Source organism: Hylobates moloch, unplaced genomic scaffold (assembly GCF_009828535.3).
Source record: "Hylobates moloch isolate HMO894 unplaced genomic scaffold, HMol_V3 SCAFFOLD_20, whole genome shotgun sequence".
Lineage (NCBI taxonomy): Eukaryota > Metazoa > Chordata > Mammalia > Primates > Hylobatidae > Hylobates > Hylobates moloch.
The window spans coordinates 14872091-14893310 of NW_026652295.1; the positions used below are offsets into that span (position 1 = coordinate 14872091).

At 46.9% G+C, this 21220-nt stretch overlaps 3 protein-coding genes across 11 annotated transcripts in view; 2 read left to right on the plus strand and 1 right to left on the minus strand.

The window, feature by feature from the left end:
- The window catches only part of JARID2 (jumonji and AT-rich interaction domain containing 2), a 277505-nt gene extending 274295 nt beyond the window's left edge, over nucleotides 1-3210 (plus strand). For 3 of the 4 annotated variants that reach the window (XM_032141133.2, XM_032141138.2, XM_032141136.2), the window contains one exon: nucleotides 1188-2789. In XM_032141133.2, the coding sequence (XP_031997024.1) occupies nucleotides 1188-1370 (183 nt within the window). In that variant the 3' untranslated portion in view covers nucleotides 1371-2789. Of the gene's footprint in view, nucleotides 1-1187 lie in introns of all 4 variants that reach the window. The other variant, XM_058432447.1, reaches the window with a different exon arrangement.
- The window catches only part of DTNBP1 (dystrobrevin binding protein 1), a 145866-nt gene continuing 127845 nt past the window's right edge, over nucleotides 3200-21220 (minus strand). The window contains exons 8-10 of one of the 2 annotated variants that reach the window (XM_032141142.2): nucleotides 14228-14383; nucleotides 5645-5785; nucleotides 3200-4348 (exon numbers count right to left, since the gene is read on the minus strand). In XM_032141142.2, coding sequence (XP_031997033.1) covers nucleotides 4104-4348; nucleotides 5645-5785; nucleotides 14228-14383 — 542 coding nt within the window. In that variant the 3' untranslated portion in view covers nucleotides 3200-4103. The other variant, XM_032141141.2, reaches the window with a different exon arrangement.
- The window catches only part of LOC116460200 (uncharacterized), a 37606-nt gene continuing 22047 nt past the window's right edge, over nucleotides 5662-21220 (plus strand). For 4 of the 5 annotated variants that reach the window (XR_009211347.1, XR_009211346.1, XM_058432448.1 and 1 more), the window contains exons 1-6: nucleotides 5662-7530; nucleotides 10558-10732; nucleotides 11522-11688; nucleotides 12300-12513; nucleotides 14770-14890; nucleotides 18880-18986. Coding sequence is in view for 3 of the 5 variants with exons in the window: in XM_058432448.1 (XP_058288431.1) it covers nucleotides 11546-11688; nucleotides 12300-12513; nucleotides 14770-14890; nucleotides 18880-18986 (585 nt within the window). In the remaining 2 variants the exon portion in view is untranslated. Of the gene's footprint in view, nucleotides 7531-10027; nucleotides 10733-11521; nucleotides 11689-12299; nucleotides 12514-14769; nucleotides 14891-18879; nucleotides 18987-21220 lie in introns of those variants that run through there. The other variant, XM_058432449.1, reaches the window with a different exon arrangement.

Here is a 21220-nt window from a genome sequence, read left to right on the forward strand (position 1 = left end):
ACAGTCTGCTTTAAACACCCACGCTTCCCGGGGTGGGGGGCGCACCTAGACTGCAGATCCCTGAATTCATGGCTTGGGTTCTCATGGATGGCGAAGCTCTCTGGGGAGTTTGGAGCCATTTGTGCCTCTGGCCCTTGCAGGCTGGCTGAGCAGGGTGTTGGGCCGCCTGCCGCCAAGCCTGGTGTGAGCGCACTGGTCTGGGGCAGGTGCTGTCCACTTGTTGAGCTGCACGCAGGGGAGGGAACGGTGCCCTCCTGTAACTGCACACTGCCGGCTCCTCCTTACTTGTCCTTATGGTAAGGTAGCAGTAGCCACCTAAATGGGTTTTATGGCAGCTCATCCACTTATCCCTTATCAGTGTTTATCATCAGTACCTCAAGCAGCCATGACTATGGTGTTACTACAGATACGTGCGTACCGCCCCGCCTTCCGAAGGCACCTTTACTGTGTGATGGGAGCCAGCTGTCACTTTCTCACCCTCATCTTGAGGGCTTTCCAGAGGACTAGAGATCAGGCCCTCAGATGTTTCATTCCATGGCTGGCTTCCTCTCCTGCCAGGCTCAGCATGGTTCCCAGCCACCTGTGGCCCAGAGAGATGCTCATCAGATGTACGTTTGCTACTCCTCCCCATGTTGTTTTTAAAAATGAGATGATTATAGGATGTACTGTGTGAAAGTTAGAAACAGTTTTTGGTGCCGACAGATAAATGATTCTCTTGGGTGAATTACAAAGGATATGTAGAGGTGAGAAGTGTTTGCATTTACTTGCATGGCCAGGTTCAGTGGCTGGTAGCTAAAGTGAGTCAAGTAGCTTGGGTATTTGTGTCACCATCCAGGATGTCACAAAGCCCCCGGGGTCTCTTTGCTGAGTGCTCCGTGGTGGAGGCAGTGCTCTCGGCTCCCCTGCCAGCCCTGCCCTTATGAGCAGGCAAACCGTGGTGGAGCAGGGTGCTAATGAGGATGAAACGGCCGTGCCTGCTGTGTGGCATCAGGAGGAGCTGGGAAGGGGAGACTCACTGCATCTGAGCCTCTCGGGGGCATTTTAAAAGCTGTTGGTTGGTGTGGTGAAGGGGACCGCTGCCTGCTGCCCCCTGCCCCCTGCCGTAAACTTGCCCCTGCATGGCTCTCAGGGACAGAGCTCTTGTTAATATGGTGTGTTAACTGTGTCCTCCCTTCACCCCCAAACAGGAACAGATTATCAGTCTGGTCAATCAGATCTGTGGCAAAGTATCTGGTAAAAACGGCAGCATTGAGAACTGTCTCAGTAAACCCACACCAAAAAGAGGTCCCCGCAAGAGAGCGACAGTGGACGTGCCCCCCTCCCGTCTGTCAGCCTCCGGTTCATCCAAAAGTGCTTCGAGCTCATCATGAAGATGCCAACGCCCGTGGTCGATTTATATATATTTTTTTGTAATTATTATATTCTAGTTTGGAGTACTTGCTGTAGGATTCAAGCTGTCTTTGCACTAGCTCTAAAGAAGATTTTCTTCTGGTTTTAGAGAACTAATTTTGTTTTAGCATTAAACTGTTGAACTTTTTTTTTGTACTTAGAAAACCTAGATACTGCAGTCAGATTTTGGAAACTGCCGTATAGTCACTGTTTTAAAACCCTGGAGGGGCTGTATTAATTTGTATTGCCCCATGGCTGACAAAAGCCTTTTTTTGGTTGTTGTTTTTTTTGTTTTTTTGTTTTTTTGTTTTTTTTTTTTGTAACTGTTGGGGGAAAAAGGCTTTTTAACCCATTTTTGAAGAGGGTGAAGTTTGGAGAACAAATTTAAAAACCATCAGTCATGTGAGCAGATTTTTTAGAAGGGATAGGAGACACACACACACACACACACACACACACACACACACACACACACACGAAACTTGAAATGGCTTTGCTTTGGCTGTCGTCTTCTGCCATGTGCCAGATGAGCTTGTGATCCGGGAAGCCGGGGCACCCCCGTTTTGTTTCTCTGGGCGGTTGTGGCAGCTGAAGGCGGACGTTGTTTCCTAACCATAGGCGGAACGAGGAGATGGGAGCGAGTGGGCTCTCCACCAGCACATCACTATGCATCTGTTCAAGGAAAGAAGAAAGCGAGCGAGGAAGACGGAAAAGACTGCCTGCCTTGGAGGGGTCACATGAGGGAGACCTGTGCCTGATTTCATTAGGAAATCCATTCTGTTATTTTTTGGTGCTGTTGGCTACTTTATCAAAAAACCCTTCAATAGCATCCTAAAGATTTCAAAAAAAAAAAAAAAAAAAAAGAAAAAAAAAAGTAATGGAAGCCGTAAGTGCTTCTTTGTCATCGATGTGCAATCTTTCTAACATTCCATCTCCATCTCACCGCTTCTTGTTTGACACCTTCACAAGTCAGCATTAATCTTTCTTTTAAAATGTTTCGTTTATGATCACGTAGATAGCCACTAGGAGGCCTGCAGTTATTTTTGAATGTGAAAATGCATTTGCGTTCATCTTGTCTATTTTTTCTCTTCATGTTGTAACAAAAAGGAAAAAAGAAAAAAAAAATCCCATCCCTTTTGTACATATGCCTGTAAATTGTTTTAAATACTTGAGCCTTTTTCTCGGTGGGGGGTGGGGAGGGGGGTGAGAAGACAAGATGAAGAAAAGCCTTACATTTCAGTTTCTTCATCGGTTGGATTGGATGCTTACAGGGTTTTTCTTGTAACATTTATAAGTGCTGCTTACATCACTGAACAACAACAAAAAAATAATAATGGAGTAGCTGTTGCCCTTCTCCGGTTGTGTGTACAGTATGTGTGGAATAAAAAAGGGAAACTGTTTTCACAAGCTGTTCTTTGTTTCATAATTGGATTCATCAATCCCGTAGCTACCCATATTGCACTGAGCTTGCCAGTGGTGACTGCCAGGAACGTCCTATGATCCACTTTGTTGGTTGTTGTTGCAGAAGACTGAACTGTTTTGGAATATTTAACAATTACAGAAACAGTCAAGTGTTTTCCAATGTGGTTGTCCGGTTTCTATGGCCTTGCTGTGTACTTTCCCTCTTTTTGACAGTAAACTTCTGCCTATGGCTTACAGTTTGACATTTAATTTATTAGCGCTGCTCTGCACCCTCCCTTGGGAGGGAGACTTCATGTGGTTTATTGCGAGTTTTTTGTTTACTTTTCAGGTTTGTACTACAAGGTTTAATAATAAAAACAAAAAGAAGTTTTTTGGACATTTGTCGTCTGTCTTGTGGAAGATAACTGAATGGAATGAGCTCTTTTCTCATCCACGGGCAGGGGGCAGAGCCCCCCCCCCCCCCCCCACAGTCCTGCTCCCACCTGCCACTGGGTCCCCTTCAGCCTAACCTAATGGTTTCCATGTGGCCTGCGGCCGTCTCCCTCATTTCCCATCGAGCCGCGCCCCCCTGCTGAGCTTGCTTTCATGATGAGACGACACTGGGTGCATTCAGGGTGGTATGGCTGCAGACAGACCCCCTCATCTCGGCGGGGAGTCTGTCATCTCTCATTGGGCTGGAGGACTGATGGCAGGAACACATCTCCAGGGGACCAGTTTCTTTTCATAAAGAATGGAGGATTGCTTTGGGCTTGTTTCTGTTCTTTTGGGCCCAGGGCTGTGAAAGTAAGTAGGGGTTGGACTGGCTGGCTATTGGACTGATACTTCTGTAATGATCAAAGGAAAACCCCAAGCTTTGCCAGAGTGGTTTGGCTACAGTCAGCTCTTCTACAGGAAGTGGCATTTTCCACCTGTGAAACGGTAGGTCATTCCCTGCCCCATGCAGAACTGAGCCCTGTGGAGCCTCCACTGCCTGGCCCAGGCCCTGCCCACATGCAACCTCCTGGGGTGGCCCTCAGTGACCTGCGCGTCCCTTCACTCTAAGGAACCCTGAGTTAGTTACAGTGGCCTTAAGGATGTGTGTATTTAGAAGCCTTTGTATACAAACTAGCTCTGTGCGCTGTCAGTTTACCGTCCTCACACTTTATTGTTAGCTGTTCTTTCAGTCTCTCACACATTATTGGCAATTAGGTAAAAATCAAGAACCTCTATAAAACAACCTGGCTTTCCAGCTGGAATTCCGCATACAGCCAAAACTGGATTCCAGTGTGGCCAGACAACGCCCATGTCCCAATTTAAGAGTCGCTGTCGTCACTACCATCCGCAGTGGCCTCTCTGTCAGTATGTGATGTGGCCAGGGCAGTGTCCACCTGAACTTCCTCCTCATCAGACTGAACAACAGGGGACTCCCCACCCTCACTGATGTCCTGGGTGGCCGAGTCGGTGCAGGTGGAGGAAGAGAAAGGTGGCTTGGCTCGTAATTCTGAGGGATTTGGAACCCGGAGGGTAATCTCATTCTGACAGGTACTGGATTCAGGCCCTGCAAAATAACGTAGGGAAGAAAAAGCCCTGTCATAAAAATACTGCGAATTAGAATTGTTGCCAACAGCTGTGGAATGTGCCCGTCATGAAAGGGGTGTGTGGTTTTTGTTCCAGGGATCTGGGGCCTGCAGAACTCAGGAACTGCCCCTGGAAGACACTGAGCTGAGTGATGCCAGAGGCAGCCTCAGGCCCTGCGGTGACCCTTCTGTCCCCTAAGGAGTCAGCCACTGTGACACAGATCAAGAGCTCCTAAGACTGTAATACGTGTGTAATAGAGGCCCGAGGGCAAGTGCTGCATATCTTTGAGGAGCAGTCCTTGTAACCTTGATAATCTAGATTTCTTTCTTTTTTCCCTTTGCAGTAATTGAGAGACACCACTGCTGAGAAAGTTGGAATTATTGGCCTTTCAGCAGTTCTCCAATTTTATGGAACTAAATAGGCTCTTCAAGGAATCAAAATTCTATATGCAGGTGTCACTGTCTCTAAATCTTTCCTTGACTCTGGGTGAGGGTTCATTCTGGTTTCCAGTATTCTGGCCTTCTCAGGATGCGGGCAAATGCACCCAAGCCCCTTCTCTTCCCCGGGATGACACCGTTCTGACAGATTGCCAGGAGAAGTGGGTGAGAAGTTCAGAGGAAGCAGAAACCGTGGTAATGGTAGAACTTTCTAGAGATGGCTGAGGTGCTGCTGGGACGACTGAGCTTTGCCTTGACCCAGCCGGAAGAACTGGTCTGAAATTTGAAACGCACCAAGCCCAGGTACAGGTCTGGCGCCTCGGTCAATATTTGCTGCATGAATGTGAAACAAAATTTTGGGAAGGGATGAAAGGAACTGAAGTGTAACTAAGTTTTACAACACAGGCCAAGAGCTGAACAATACACCATGGCTTTGCCCATGGCAGGCATGCCCCTAAATGCCTGTTGCACGAAGAGGGAAGAGTTTCCTGTGAGCCACGCAAGAGAGACCGCACATCCCTGCAAACGCCAGTCCTTAACCACAAGGAGCAGACTCAAATGGATTTCTGGGTGGTAAAGGAGGGAAAACAAGAAAGCTGTCAACTCACCAAAGTTACCGGAGTGGAGCATGTCAAATCTTTGAGAAGAATTCATGACGGAACCACACCACTGTTGCAGCTGCCACACAGCTTTGTGGAACCGTGGGGTTAGGGAGCCAGGGGCTGGCTGTGAGCTTGGGGGGTTTATGCTAAGTGGCTGGCAGATGGTTCTCACGTCTCCCCTTTGGAGGGGAGTGGCATACTGCCCCGGTTCAGCTGATGCAAGTTTGTCAACCCTACCTAAGGCGGGGGACAGCACAGTGTTCTCTTCTCCCGAGTTCAGGAAGACGTCCAGGGCCTCCTGGTCAGATATGTCCATCAGGTCCATCTGCTCCAGCATGTCCACGTTCACTTCCATGGATGACATGCTGCCTATGGGCTCTGTGGATAGATCAGCAATACGAGAAAGGACACGTTGTCTTTAATATTACTTTAAAAGGTGAACTTCCATTGGCATTAGGCTAACTACATTGCATTTTCTAAGCTTCAAAATGGAATTTGAAGCAACATATTAGTAGATGACATATGCCAGTCTGGCACTTTAAATGCATCCTAAATCACCCTTGGCAACTATTACTACCTTTTACACTTTCCTTAATCTGTTCGCCCCCAGCCCTTTGGGACTCCGAAGACCAATCTTTGCATTAAGCGATTCCCAGCTGTTTGGAGTAGGACGCTCAGCCTGTCTCAGGCCAACATTCCTGCAGCAACAGTTAGCGACCTTCCTCCCTGCCAGCCACGGCTCTGCTTCCTGCCTACAGTTGCCCTGAACCTTCCCGGCAGGCACACTCCTCTAATTGCAAGTGGAGTTTCCACTGCCCTTGGAACATTTCTCAGGCCTAACGGCAGAAGGGGTTTGAACATCTGTAAGATGCAAGAGCTCCCTGCAGTGGAAGCACAGACTAGGAGAAAACAAAACCCAGCCCGCCAGCAGACCCCATGAAACAGCACGTGCCTAGTCGGCTGACGCCCCACAGGTCTTTACTCATAGGCAAACTACCTCTATGGTCTCAGAAAACCACAAGCCACATAAGTTATCCTAGCCACGGGGATGCCTAGCAGAAGCAAATTATTTCTGGAAGGACCCTCCCTTAACCTTGGTTTATACAAAGTCAATCCCAACCCAATCTGGCATTTGTAACACACATGAAATGAGCCACTCTGAGTGAAGGGCAGCAGAAACAAACATCATCCTCGCTGAAGAATGCGAGATGGCCATTCACACACGGCAGTCACAGGAAAGGTGAAGTCAAAAACAAGGTGTCAAAAATAAGGACAGACATTTGAAAGAAGAGACTGAAATCTCAAACTCGGGGCACAGTCACAGCCCAATAGAAAATTAATAAACTAGAAGGCAGGATGAGTAAGTCTACCATAATGCAGCACAGAAGAACAAAGAAAGGAAATACAAGAGAGCATAAGAGGTACGAAAGACGCAGAAGCGTAGCATCTGGTCACGTTTCCCCAAAGCCAAGAGGAGGAGAGAACTCTATTCAAAGAAGCTGATGATTTTCCCGAATCAATGAAAGACCTCAGGACCCAGATTTAAAAAGCAAAACATTCCAAGCGAGATCAAAGCAATCCTCACCTACATCAATTGCTTTGAAGTTGAAGAACATCAAAGACAAAGGCTCTCTAAAAGGCAGCCAGAGAGAGAGGGCAGGTTAAGAAAGAGAAGGAAATAATTAGGATGACAGGCAACTTCTGAACAACAATAATAAAAGCCAGAGGACTGTGGAGTAAGTTCAAAGAGAAGAGAGAAATGTCATCTCTAAAATTGTGTAACATTAGGTATCACTTAAGATCCAGGAGAAAAAGCAGAGATCAAGAAGAAACACGTCATCATGAGCCTGCTCTCGCTAGAGGCATAGCAAAGGAAGGGCTGAGTGCAAGAAAGCATGTTAAGCAAAGAGACCTGTGAGTGTGTGAGTTAATGTAAAACCTGGAATGGAACAGTCATAACGAAGAGTCACCAGGGCCAAATTACCCTCCTGAACAAAGACGGGGGCGGAGAGGAGGGTGCTCAGAGCCACAGTGACGTGAGATTGTGGCTTCATCTGGGAGGAAAGTGAGTCTCATTATCTTCAGGCTCAGAAAATCACTGAAGTTCAGCACTCGAATGAGAGGTAAGAGTAATTCCTGTTTTCAGTTGGGGAAAAGTGTTATGGTTTAGATGGTCCCATGCTTGGCAGCAGCATCTCCGCCAACTGAGCCAGCCTGCTGTGCCTCGGAGTTGGCCAGGGGTTGAGCGCAGCCACACAGGGACAGCAGTTCACTGGGCTGGATCTTCAGGGCTGAGTGGTCAAGGGAATTTGAAGGCGCGTTGGTCAGGCTTGTTCTTTTTGGGGGCACGCTTCTGAGGGTTTCCTTTCTGACCTATGGAAGCCTTTTGCCAAGGCCTTTCTGTCTTTTAGATTTTGGCTTCTGACTTAAGTTTTGAAAGTTTTGTCTGTGCCATCTTCTTGAAAAGGGCAGGAGTATAACTTAAAACAGGAGAGAAAAAATTGGACTAAGAAGCATAGGAAAAGCTTTCAGGACAATTCTGTAGCAACAAATAAGACGGTAATGGGTGTGTCAGTGATCACAGGAAATGTCAATGAGCCAAACTTGCCAGTTAAGAGATTATACAACTGAACTAAAATAAAATCCAGCTACCTTCTGTTTACAGGAGACAAACATGAAAATGTTTCTTAAAAAATGAAAAGATATAATGAACAAATAAATAAGAAGAAAGCTGATACAGCTATATTAATATCAAAATAGATTTTAATGGGAAACAAAAGTAACATTGGGATAAAGGGTAGTACTTAATGACTTTTAAATGGTTCAATTCACCAGGAAGATAAAGTAAAAAAAATGGCAGAATGACAATGAAAACATAATATCCATAATCTTGGGGGCATGTCACTATACCTATTTGATGACTGACATCAGCAGTCCCAAAGTTAGAGAAATCGAAATCCCATTCTCGAATCACAATGAAATTTAGTTAGAAATTGGTAACCGCTAGGAAAACTTTCACACATCTAATTATTTTTAAAAAACATTTATAAACAGTTCACAAATCAAATATGAAATGCTAATGATAAAATTTACCCAGAAATTATGAATGTCAAAATTTGTAGGATTCAGCTAAAATGGTACCCCTGCAAGAAATCCATAGCTTTTTGAATGCCTTACTGGAGAGGAAAGCTGAAAATCAAGCCTGAATATTCAACTTGGGTTAGAAAAAAACAATCGCCCAAAGAAAGTAAAACTGAAGAGAAGTTAAGGAAACAGTAGAAAGAACAAAGAAGCTGGTTCTTTAGGGGAAAAAAGTTTAAAAATGGTTATGTTCTGGGTAAGACTCATCATAAATAGAGATGAAAGGAATAAAAGGCACATGAACAATTTTAAAAATGCAAAAGCAAACCTAATGAGGAACACAGCTAGGGGGGAGACGCGCACCATGGGCAACGTTATGCCGACGTATCTGACAAATGAAGACAGTTCCATGGAAAACTTGCTAAAATTAACGAGAAATAGTGAATCTCTATAACTATGAGAAGAAAAGAATAGCTCTTCAAATAGAGTAGTCACTGGTATCAGCATCGGAGGCAAGTTCTACCAAACACTCAGGAATGCATGAGACACGTGCACTTGCAGAAAGATCCAATACCACTAAGAGGCCCAGTGTGTCTCCGTCCAGAAACTTACTGCAATTCTGCTCAAACTGTAGACAAGGTTCTTCAACAAACTTGAAACTGTGACATTTATACCAAAGGACAAGACCCCAAGAAGAGTCATGGCAACTATGAAGAAAATAAATGCATGCAGACGTGCAGGGCAGGGCAGGAATGGCTCCAGCGGACTCAGGCTTCACTAGAAAACATTTTCTCAGCCCCAGCACTCCTGACACTTTGCGCCAGATCGATCTTGGTTGTGGGGTGTCCTGGGTAGTGGTGGGGTGTTTAACTGCATCCCTGGCCTCTGCCCACTAGATGCCAGTAGCACACCCTTACCCCAGGCATGACAAGCAAAATGGGTCTCCAGACATTGCCAAATGCCCCCTCGTGGGCAAAAGTGTCCCCAGCTGAGAACCAACACTTGATGACTAAGTATACCACAGTATGGTTTTGGCTCAGGGATAGGCGGCAGAAGAACGGAGCCGAAAAGAGAGGCTTGAAGACTCCTGAATATACAGAAACTGCCAAAGGTGTCATTTCATTCCAACAGATTAGCAAAAATTTAAAAATCTGATGCTGCCAAGTGCTGGCAAAGATGTAATCAGAATGTGCATACGTGGCTGGGGAGACTGTAAACTGGTGGAAATGTTTAGGCAAGAAATTTGACAGCATCTAGTAAAATGAAAGAGCCATGTCATTGTGACCAGTAACTCCTCTCCTAGTTATATACCCTAAAGAAATGGTTCCCAAAGTGTGGTCCCCTCAGCATCACCTGGGAACTTGGTTATAATGCAAATCCTCAGGCCCTACCTCACACCTGCAGTGGGCCCAGGAATCCATGTTTGAACAGCCGTCCAGGGGACTGTGAGGCTGCTCAAGTCTGAGAACAGCTGGCCTTAAAGCAACTCTTACATACATGTACAGAGAGAGGAATTATAAGAATGTCCAAGGCCGGGTGTGGTGGCTCACACCTGTAATCCCAGCACTCTGGGAGGCCCAGGTGGGAGGATCACTTGGGCCAAGGAGTTCAAGACCAGCCTGGGCCACATAGTGAGACCCTGTCTCTCCAAAAAAATAAAAAATTAGCCCGGCATGGTGGCACACACCTGTAGTCCCAGGTACTCGGGAATCTGAGGTGGGAGAACCACTTGAACCCAGGAGTGTCAGACTGCAGTGAGCTATGATCATGCCACTGCACCCCAGCCTGGGTGACAGAGTGAGACTCCTTCCTAAAACAAACAAAAGTCCATGCCAGCATTGTTTTTATTAAATAAGAAAACCGGAAATACCCATCAATACATCAATGAATAAATTATATTTATTCAATGGAAATAAATATTTAAGAATGGAAATCCAATTAGAGGTGAATGTATCAGTATGGATGATTCTCAGAATCATAGCACTTAGGTGCACTTTTGCCTGTTAATTCTATCTTTTCTAACTTTATTGTAATTTTATCATTAGCCCCAAACCTCGTTCTCTTCGCAGGGCACTGGGTCCACGCTGGAGCATCCCAGAGCTGATCAATCCCTCTGGAAAGCAGGGGCACCCCTGGCTCCATAGGATTCCATTTTGCTGAACTACTGGTTCAGAGACACAAGAGCCTGAAATCTATGGGAATACAGAGCCAGAAAACCCAGGCGCAGACCAGGACATCTCCGAGGTGATTTATTAATAAGTAACTGCAGGATACCCTGACACTCAGCAATAAAATCAAAGCAATAAAAATGCTTTTCTAAGAAAATGGCAGTCATGTAAGGCAGAAGATCAAACTTGGGCTAGGGTCTTACAAAACATCTAATTATGTCCTAACGGCATGGAGAGGCCTGCGGGGCACGTGGTGGGGCCCAGGCCCCTTCTGCTGCTCAGCCCTCCCGGTACCGCCTTCAGTCCTCAAGCCTGAGAGCCTCTGTGCTTGGGGGGCCACCTGGCCTCAGCACCATCCAAGTGGGCACAGATGTGCCTTCACCCGTTCCTCTGATGATTCTCTGGATAAAAGTTTCCATGGCCTTGTCTTAATTAAGAAATGATGCTTCTGAAAGTGAAATTCCAACTGCTATTTCTGATTTAGTGGAATGAGTCCAAAACACCATGTTCACTGTAGAGTTTTTTAAATTTTGATTGATTCTCCTACATTAATACTAATCCTTGGAGATGAAGATTCCTCCCTAAGAAAGGTGCTGTGGCTTGTCAGGCTGGGAAGTCTGAGCCGGCTCTGCACAGCCCTGTGATGAGATACCCGATTCCCTTGTGTGGCTGTCTCTCAGCTCTACTCGAGAGAAAGCTAAAAAGCCCAGGGCCTCCAGTTTTCTTCCTCAAAGCTTTCAAAACCATATATTGGCAACATGTGCCTAATTTTTACCTTAAAAAAATGAGCCCAACATTTCCTTGAAACTTAATCTTTGAGATACTCAAAACCACAAAAATTTAACCACTTCATATTTCCTTGCAGGTATTTCAAGCAGATATCTGCTAGATGCGTCCTCTGCCAGCCTGGTGCCTTGCTAGCTGTGGAGGAACTGCAGTATGTGCCTGTCCCAGTCACCAGGGGCTGGCCATCAACAGAAGCTGCTCCTTCCAAGCCGGCCACGTGTCTACTACTTCATCGTTCTCTTGGGGGTGCGTCCATGGCTCTCCCTATAATGGGAGCTTCCGAGAGGCACTTTCATTTCTCTGTGCTTCCTCTGGGCTCACCAGCAAGTGCTAAACTGAAGGAAGATAGAGTTAAATTGTTTAGCCATCAGAGTTTCTATGACTGTCCATCATCACTGCATCTCTTCTATGACATGAGACATTGGTGTGATGTGTCATTATGTTCAAATGTGTGGGTCAGTATCTGTATGGACTGAATGTGTCCCCCTAAAATTTGTATGTTGAAACCCTAACCCCCAATAGGAGGATATTTGGAGTTGAGGCCTTTGGGAGGTAATTAAGTTAGATGAGGTCAGATGGACATGGCCCCTGTGGTTGAGATTAGCCCTAATACCAAGAGACAGCAGAGAGCTCCACCCTACTGTTGGCCACGTGCACACACAGGGAGAAGGGGGCCGTCTATAAGCCAGGAAGAGAGCCCTCACCAGAAACCGATCACGCCAGCACACTGATCTTGGATCTGAGGCCTCCAGAACTGAGGGAAAATAAATGTCTGCTGTTAAAGTCACCCAGTCCATATTGTTTTGTTATGGCAGCCGGGGTAAGACAGTGTCCTTCTCGGTTTCTACCCATAACAGGATAAAAATCCCTGGAGCAAACCCTCTCCTTCCTCCCAAAGGAGCCACGGGAAGCCACTCTCTACAATCTGCAGAACATGGAAGCACCAGAATCCTGCATGTACACTCGGAGGAAACGCACGGAGGACAAATGCAGGGTCGCGTGTTACAAGAATGGCAAAGGCTGACTCCAGAAAATGCTGTTAAGCTTCAAATCTATACTGTGCATTGGAAGGTAAACAAGCATCATCCACACAACTAACTGACCGCATTCACCAGCACACTCTGAGGTCTTCAGCTACTGCTATTAATCTATTTTTCTCAACATTATTTTCTTTCCTCATTCTTGGATTTCTTTTTATTTATTTATTTATTTTTTGAGATGGAGTCTTGCTCTGTCGCCAGGCTGGAGTGCAGTGGTGCAATCTCAGCTCACTGCAACCTCTGCCTCCCAGGTTCAAGCGATTCTCAGCCTCCTGAGTAGCTGGGACTACAGGCACGTGTCACCACGCCCAGCTAATTTTTGTTATTTTTAGTAGAGATGGGGTTTCACCATGCTGGCCAGGATGGTCTCCATCTCTTGACCTCGTGATCCACCCACCTCAGCCTCCCAAAGTGCTGGGATTACAGGTGTGCGCCACTGCGCCTGGCCTCATTCTTGGATTTCTTTAACCTCTCCTTGGAGGGGACACAGAACTGGATGACAAGGAAGAAACACTGCTGGGGCATGTGGTTGGGGGCAGGATAGAGAGAACAAAGGCCAGGGCCAGGCAAGCCTGGGGAAAGGATGAAGGCTGAGATTTGGGGGGTGAGAGAGGTGTCCAGGAGGTGATGAGATATTCAGGAGAACAGGAGGGCAGGAAAATGGGAAGGTTTGGACGGGTCTCCTCGCTGCCTGGGGTCTGGTACTGCCTATGTGGCGCAGGCTGGAGGGCAAATGTAAGCTGCCTGGTGCCGCTGCCCTGCCCACCCTGGCTGCACCTCTGAGTCACTCAGTTCTTCCAAAGGAAAAGCTGCGAAGAAGTTCAGTGTCTGGACTTCTAATCAGCTTGTTCCCTACAGCACTATTTACCGAGGGAAAGATTTTAAATGTTCAGCTAGGAAAACTGGTGGAATATATTAGGATACATCATGATAAAAAGATGCAGCCTTTGACACACAACCTCTCATAGTATTTTTAACAACGGGGGAAAGAGCCCTGTATAACATGAAGAAAAGTTAGAGACAAAGCCATATATATGTACGGTCCAGTCAGATAGCAGTTAGATAAGCAGACTTGACAGAGACTAGAAAGAACACACGAAAAGCAGTAAGAGGGACTATTCTGTACTGGAGAATTAAGGGCAATTTTTCTTTTTTCCATTTTGGTAATTTTGCAGGTTTTCTAGAAGCATAATTTGTGTTTGTAATCTTTTTTTTTTTTTTTTTTTGAGACAGTCTTACTCTGCCACCCAGGCTGGAGTGCAGTGGCACGATCTCGGCTCATGGCAACCTCCACCTCCCGGGTTCAAGCGATTCCCGTGCTTCAGCCTCCCGAGTAGCTGGGATTACAGACATGCGCCACCATGCCTGGCTAATTTTTGTATTTTAGTAGAGACGAGGTTTCACCATGTTGGCCAGGTTGGTCTCAAACTCCCGACCTTGGGTGATCTGCCTGCCTTGGCCTGCCAAAGTGCTGGGATTACAGGCGTGAGCCATCACACCTGGCTATATCTGTAATCTTTAGAGGTATTAAAAAAATGTATTTTCAACTAAAGCCTAGACTGACAGAAGAGGCAAAATCAGGGCAAGAGAGAGGTGGCCCGATGCACACATTTTGGTTGCTGGAGTCTCATAACAGAATGGAACTTCTGAGGACTCTGCCCCATGCTCTGCTCTGGGGAGAGGGGCCCATCGCCACCCTGCACAGCCAGTGAGTCCCCGCTCCAGCAGCCCCAGCCCCCACTCGCCTCGCCGCTCTACAATCTGCAGGTAGCCAGTGGACAGGTACTGCTCCATGTCCTGCTGGAAGGCTTCCTCAAAAAACTTCTGCCGCTCCTTCAGCTTCATTTGCTGGGTGTGCTCCATTTCCAGGACCTTCTGGGCGTGCTCTGCATCTAGTTCAGCTAAGGAAACAGAATAACTGGGGTTAGGGTTTGAAAAGGGACTGAGAGAGGAAATGGGTATAACAGCTGCTCGCATCCACCCTCCAAGTGGATGGAGTCATGCCGCGTTGACACACTAGGCTGGTGCCCCGACTGTGTGTACAGCTGGCCTCCTTGTCCCCCAATCTGCTGCACTTCTTCCCCCTACCTGGGTGGTCAGGCCCTTCGTTCCACACCTTTGCATGTGCTGTTCCCTAGGCTGGAACAACCTTCCCACCCGCAGCACCCATTCATCAGTCACAAACAGATGTTCACCTTCCAAGACCAGCTTCTCAGGTCGTCCTTCTACTAACTCTAGTGGAGTCTGCTGCTCCATCCAGATGTTCCTGCATCCCTGACTTTTGCAGCTGACAAAAATTGCATTGCAATTGCTAAGGACTTGGAGTCCCTGCAAGACTGTGACCATATATGACTCATTTCAACATGCTGTCACTCAGCTCAGTGCCTGGCCCACAGTAAGCTCTCAAGGTATGTTTGTTAAAAGTATGTAACAGTGGAATACTATTCACCCTTAAAAAGGAAGGAAATTCTGACACACGCTGGATGAACCTGGAGCACATATGCTAAGTGCAGTAAGCCAGAGTCACAAAAAGGCAAATGCTGTGTGCTTCCACTCATGAGGTACCTAGAGCAGTCAGATCGATGGAGACACGAAGTGTGCTCTCAGGGCTGGGGAGAGGGCATGGGGGCTTAGTGGTTAATGGGTACAAATTTTCAGTTTTACAAGACGAAAGACATCTGGAGATGGACAGTGGTGATGGATGCACAGCATGAATATATTTAATACCACTCAGCTGGACACTTAACGAATTCTGTGTACACATAAATTGGTAAATTTTATGTGTATTTTACCACAGTAAAAAGTTGGGAACAGGGCCGGGCACGGTGGCTCACGCCTGTAATCCCAGCACTTTGGGAGGCCGAGGCAGGCGGATCACCTGAGGTAAGGAGTTCGAGACCAGCCTGGCCAATATGGTGAAACCCCATCTCTACTAAAAATACAAAAATTAGCCAGGCATGGTGGCAGGCGCCTGTAGTCCCAGCTACTCGGGAGACTGAGGCAGGAGAATCACTTGAACCCAGGAGACAGAGGTTGCAGTGAGCCGAGATCGTGCTACTGCACTCCAGCCTGGGAGACAGAAAAAAAAAAAAAAAAAAAAAAAAAAGTCGGGGTGGTCTAATCCAGATTTGGAGGCCGGGGGGCCAGACCATCCTGGCTAACATGGTGAAACCCCGTCTCTACTAAAAATACAAAAAATTAGCTGGGCATGGTGGCAGGGGCCTGTAGTCTCAGCTACTCGGGAGGCTGAGGCAGGAGAATGGCGCAAACCCAGGAGGCGGAGCTTGCAGTGAGCCAAGATCGCGCCACTGCACTCCAGCCTGGGTGATAGAGCGAGACTCCGTCTCAAAAAAAAAAAAAAAAAAGTTGGGAACAAAAAAAGTAAGTATGTAGTATGTAGCCATCATGGTGTATTACAAAGTGCTTAGTCTTGGCTTTTTAGTGTTTACTGACCACATAACCTAATCAGTTAACCTTCTCATCTGAAAATTTGGGATAGAAATATTAACCCAATATTGATATGAAAATATGAAAGGATGTGAAATAATTTTATAATTTAAGGGACCAGTGACCCTTCAAGGTAAGCCTGAGTCAGTAATAGACAAGGCAAGAACACTAACATAATCAACCTTCGCCTGGTCATTCAAGCAAGAACCCCAAATCTCCCAGCTATAAACACTTTCCAGTAGTTTAACCTTTCCTCAAGGCATGTGATATGGTTTAACTCTGTGTTCCCACCCAAATCTCATATCGAATTGTAATTCTCACGTCAGGGGAGGGAAGTGATTGGATCATGGGGGCAGTCTCCCCCATGTTGTTCTCGTGACAGTGAGTAGTTCTCACTAGTTCTGATGGTTTTATGTGTCTGACAGTTCCTCCTTCACATGCTCACACTCTCCACCTTGTGAAGGAGCCTGCTTCCCCTTCCACCATGGTCGTTAAGTTTCTTGAGCCCTCCGCAGTCATGCAGAGCTGTGAGTCAATTAAACCTCCTTTGTTTATAAATTACCTATTTTTTCTGAGACAGAGTCTTACTCTGTTCCCCAAGCTGGAGTGCAGTGACAGTGGTGCGATCTCAGTTCACTGCAAGCTCTGCCTCCTGGGTTCAAGCAATTATTGTGCCTCAGCCTCCCAAGTAGCTGGGATTACAGGAGCATGCCACTATGCCCAGCTAATTTTTTGTATTTTTAGTAGAGACGGAGTTTTGCCACGTTGGTCAGGCTGGTCTCAAACTCCTACCTCAAGTGATCTGCCTGCCTCGGCCTCCCAAAGTGCTGGAATTACAGGTGTGAGCCACTGCACCCAGCCTCAGGTATTTTTTATAGCAATGTGAATATTGACTAATGCAGCAAATTGGTACTGGAGAGAGCGGGGTACTGATACAAAGATACTTGAAAATGTGGAAGGGACTTTGGAACTGGGTTACAGGTAGATGTTGGAACAGTCTGGAGGGCTCAGAAAAAGACAGGAAGATATGGGAAACTTTGGAACTTCCTAGAGACTTGTTGAATGGTTTCAACCAAAATGCTGATAGTGATGTGAACAATGAAGTCCAGACTGAGGTGGTCTCAGATGGAGATGAGGAACTTATTGGGAACTGGAGTAAAGGTCACTCATGCTATGCTTTAGCAGACTGGTGGCATTTTGCCCCTGCCTTTGAGATCTGTGAACTTTGAACTTGAGAGCAATGATTAAGGGTACCTGGTGGAAGAAATTTCTAAGCAGCAAAGCATTCAAGACATGACCTGGATTATTCTGAAAGCTTTCAGTTTTATGTGTTCACAAGGAGATGGTTTGAAAATGGAGCTTATGTTTACAAGAAAAGCAAAGCATAAAAGTTTGGAAAATCTGTAGCCTGACAATGCGACAGAAAAGAAAAACCCATTTTCTGGGGCGAAATTCAAGCCAGCTGCAGAAATTTGCATAAGTAATGAGGAGTTGAATGTTAAGTGCCAAGACAATGGGGAAAATGTCTCCAGGGCATGTCAGAGATTTTGGCAGCAGCCTCTCCCATCACAGGCCCAGGGGCTTAGGAGGAAAAATAGTTTTGTGGGCCAGGCCCCGGGCTCAGCTGCTCTGTGCAGCCTTGGGACATGGCACCCTGCATTCCAGCCACTCTAACTACAGCTGTGGCTAAAAGGGGCCAAGGTACAGCTTGGGCTATTGCTTTAGAGGGTGCAAGCCACAAGCCTTGGCGGCTTCCACATGGTGTTAGGCCTGCGGGTGCAGGGAAGTCAAGAATTGAGGTTTGGAAACCTTGGCCTAGCTCTCACAGGATGTATGGAAATGCCTGGATGTCCAGGCAGAAGTCTGCTGCAGGGACAGAGCCCTCACGGCGATTAGGGCAGTGCAAATGGTAAATGTGGGGTTGCTGCCCCCCCCCCCCCCAGAGTCCCCACTGGGGCACTGCCTAGTGAAGCTGTGAGAGGAGGGCCACTGCCCTCCAGAGCCCAGAATGGTAGATCCACTGACAGCTTGCACCATGAACCTGGAAAAGATGCAAGCATTCAATGCCAACCCGTGAAGGAGCTGCCCAAGTCCATGGGAGCCACCCCTGTAACCTGGAAGTAAGGCATGAAGTCAAAGGATATTATTTTGGAGCTTTAAGATTTAGTGACTGCCGTGCTGGATTTCACACTTGCTTGGGGCCTGTAGACCCTTTGTTTTGGCCAATTTCTCCCATTTGGAATGGGAACATTGATCCAATGCCTGTACACCCACTGTATCTTGGAAGTAACTAACTTGCTTTTGACTTTATGGGCTCCTAGGCCAGACACTTGCTTTGTGTCACATGAGACTTTGCACTTAAGACTTCTGGCTTAGGCTGGGCGTGGTGGCTCACACCTGTAATCCCAACACTTTGGGAGACCAAAGCGGACAGATCACGAGGTCAGGAGTTCAAGACCAGCCTGGCCAACATGGTGAAACGCCATCTCTACTAAAAATACAAAAAAATTAGCTGGACATGGTGGTGCATGCCTGTAATCCCAGCTGCTTGGGAGGCTGAGGCAGGAGAATTGCTTGAACCAGGACCTGGTAGGCAGAGGTAGCAGTAAGCCGAGATCACGCCACTGTACTCCAGCCTGGGTGACAGAGCAAGACTGCATCTCAAAAAAAAAAAATAAGACTTTTGGGTTAATGCTGGAATGAGTTAAGACTTTGTGAGACTGTTGGGAAAGCATGATTGGTTTTGAAATGTGAAAAGACATGAGATTTGGGAGGGGACTGGGATGGAATAATATAGTTTGGCTCTGTGTCCCCACCCAAATCTCATCTCAAATTGTAATCCCTCCGCGCTGAGGGAGGGAGGTAATTGGATCATGGAGGCAGTTTCTCCCATGCTGTTCCTGTGATAATAACTAGTTCTCATGAGATCTGATGGTTTTGTATTTGACAGTTCCTCCACATGCTCACACTCTCTCCTGCTGCCTTGTGAAGAAGATGCCTGCTTCCCCTTCTGCCATGATTGTAACGTTGCTGAGGCCTCCCCAGCTATGCAGAACTGTGAGTCAATTAAACCTCCTTTGTTTATAAATTACCCCTCTCAGCTATTTCTTTACAGCTGTGTGAAAATGGACTAATACAGCATGCACAGAGAATACAAAAAATGAAATCAGGGTCAGACATTTACCATTTTTGACCTGGTACATGGGTTAAGGGTTATTTCTAAACTTGCTTTTAGATCTTAAATCCTTTGTATTTCACAGGGGTGCAGGCAGAATCCTAAGGTGGCTCTGAGACCTGCTTCCTGGTGTACCTGCCCTGCACTCCCTAGGCCTGGGGCTGGGATGGATTTTACCCTGTGCCTAGGTGATGTCCATGGCACAGCTGACTCCTTAAAGGGGGAACATCTGGGTGAGCCTGGCCTAGCTAGGCTTGTGAAGGGCATTGGGCCTTCTTGGAGAAAAATGGGAAGTGTGACAGGGATTTGACACATGGCCATTATCTGTTGCTGGCTTGGAGGATGAAGGGGGCCACGTGTAAAGGAATGTGCGTGGCATCCCGGGGCTGAGAGCAGCCCCGGGCTGACAGCAGGTGAAAGAAAAGGGGCCTCCATCCCACAATCACTAGGAGCCTGAACTCTGGCAATGACCTGAAAGGCCCTCACACAGATTCTTCTCCAGTGCCTCCAGAAAAAAACGCAGCTCTGCGACCCCTGATCTCAGCCTCATGGAATACTGGGCAGAGAACCCAGTCACACCTTGCCTAGACTTCTGCCCTACAAACTGGAAGCTGATAAATTTGTTTCATTTTAAACTGTTATGTTTGTGGTTATCTATTACACAGCAATATCGGCTTACTCCAAACAGGCTGTCTGTATGAATTCAGGTCCCTGACCAAATCCGGCTGACTGTAAAAATGAAAAAGGACAACCTGAGTGCCTTACCTTACGTAAATATTTCCTAACTCCTACCCTGTGTCTGTGGCAGACACCCTGCTCCGCTGAGTTTGTGTGCTATTACTCCAGAAAATCTAGTCATCTGCAGAACGTTTCAGCTACCTTCTGTCCTGGGATATACTGTAACAAACCATTTCACCCAAGGCATTGTTCCCTCTGGTTCAGCTCAGGGCAGTATCAACATCTTAGGGGTGTTATCAAGATTGTTAGACAAACGCAGCAGCTCTTACAATGGACAATGGTCAAAGAGGTCCGTTATCTGCCTTAGTCCCCGCCCACCCCCACATTCCCAGCACCACACTCTCAACTCCCGAGTCCAGCAAGCTGGTATGCATGGCAGACCTTAAACCCAGTGATGGAGTTTATCATCTCAAATCAGGTACAGTGTCTAATACTTAGAATACTGTGGGCTTTCTTCTTATATTCTGATCTACATGCATGCAAGAAACACAAACTAATGCTAACCAAAGCAACATAGGAAAAGTAAATGTTCCTAATTAGCATGTAATCACATGTATAATATTTCCTCTGTGCATTCTGCTCATACTGTTGCCAATACTGGGTGCCTTCTCTCCATTTCCCGCTACCCTCATCTCACATGTGTTTATGTGGAGATGGTCTGCCACAGTGGGAAGAGCTTCTTGTGCTCACAGGTTTTGGGTTGGGCCCAACTCGGGTCCTACACTCCTAGCGTCTCTCGGCACAGCCCTCTGGTCTATCTCTACGTTCAGCTGCAGCTATGGAGGCCAGTTCTGTGTGCGCTCATTGGGATGCACAGAGGGTCCCACCTCACAGCCATGCCTGTGTGGCTGTTTTTCTGGTCAGAGTATTCTCTGAATCTCAGGGAACCCAGCCAGCACAGCCCAGAAGTTTTGTGGAATTAAGGCAGCTCTCAACCAATAGGTGGCAGAGGTCAGTGTCTCAGGACCCTGGTCTAACATCCTTTGGGTGGACGATTCTAGGAGGCGTTCTCAACACTTCTCAGAGATCTTGGTACGATGGCACATCCTCACTGGCTTTAGCAGCTTCCTGTTTTAGCTTCTTTTCCTCGCTGTCTCACTCTCCCTGTCCCTTGCTCCTGCTTTTTGGAATCACCTCCCAAAGGACCCGCAGCTAAATCCTGGTCTCAGGCTCTTTTTCCACATAACTGATTTCACCAGCGTTGCCACTTCTCCTCCATACAAGTGCGGTAAAAACACCTATTTTGTAAGGTTGCTGGCAGGATTAAATGAGGTAGCAAATACGAATCACCAAGCACACAGTGTTGGCCAATAGCTGGCAGCTAATATTAATACCGGCATTATTTAAACAACAGCCCCTTGAAGAGGGAGCGACAGGA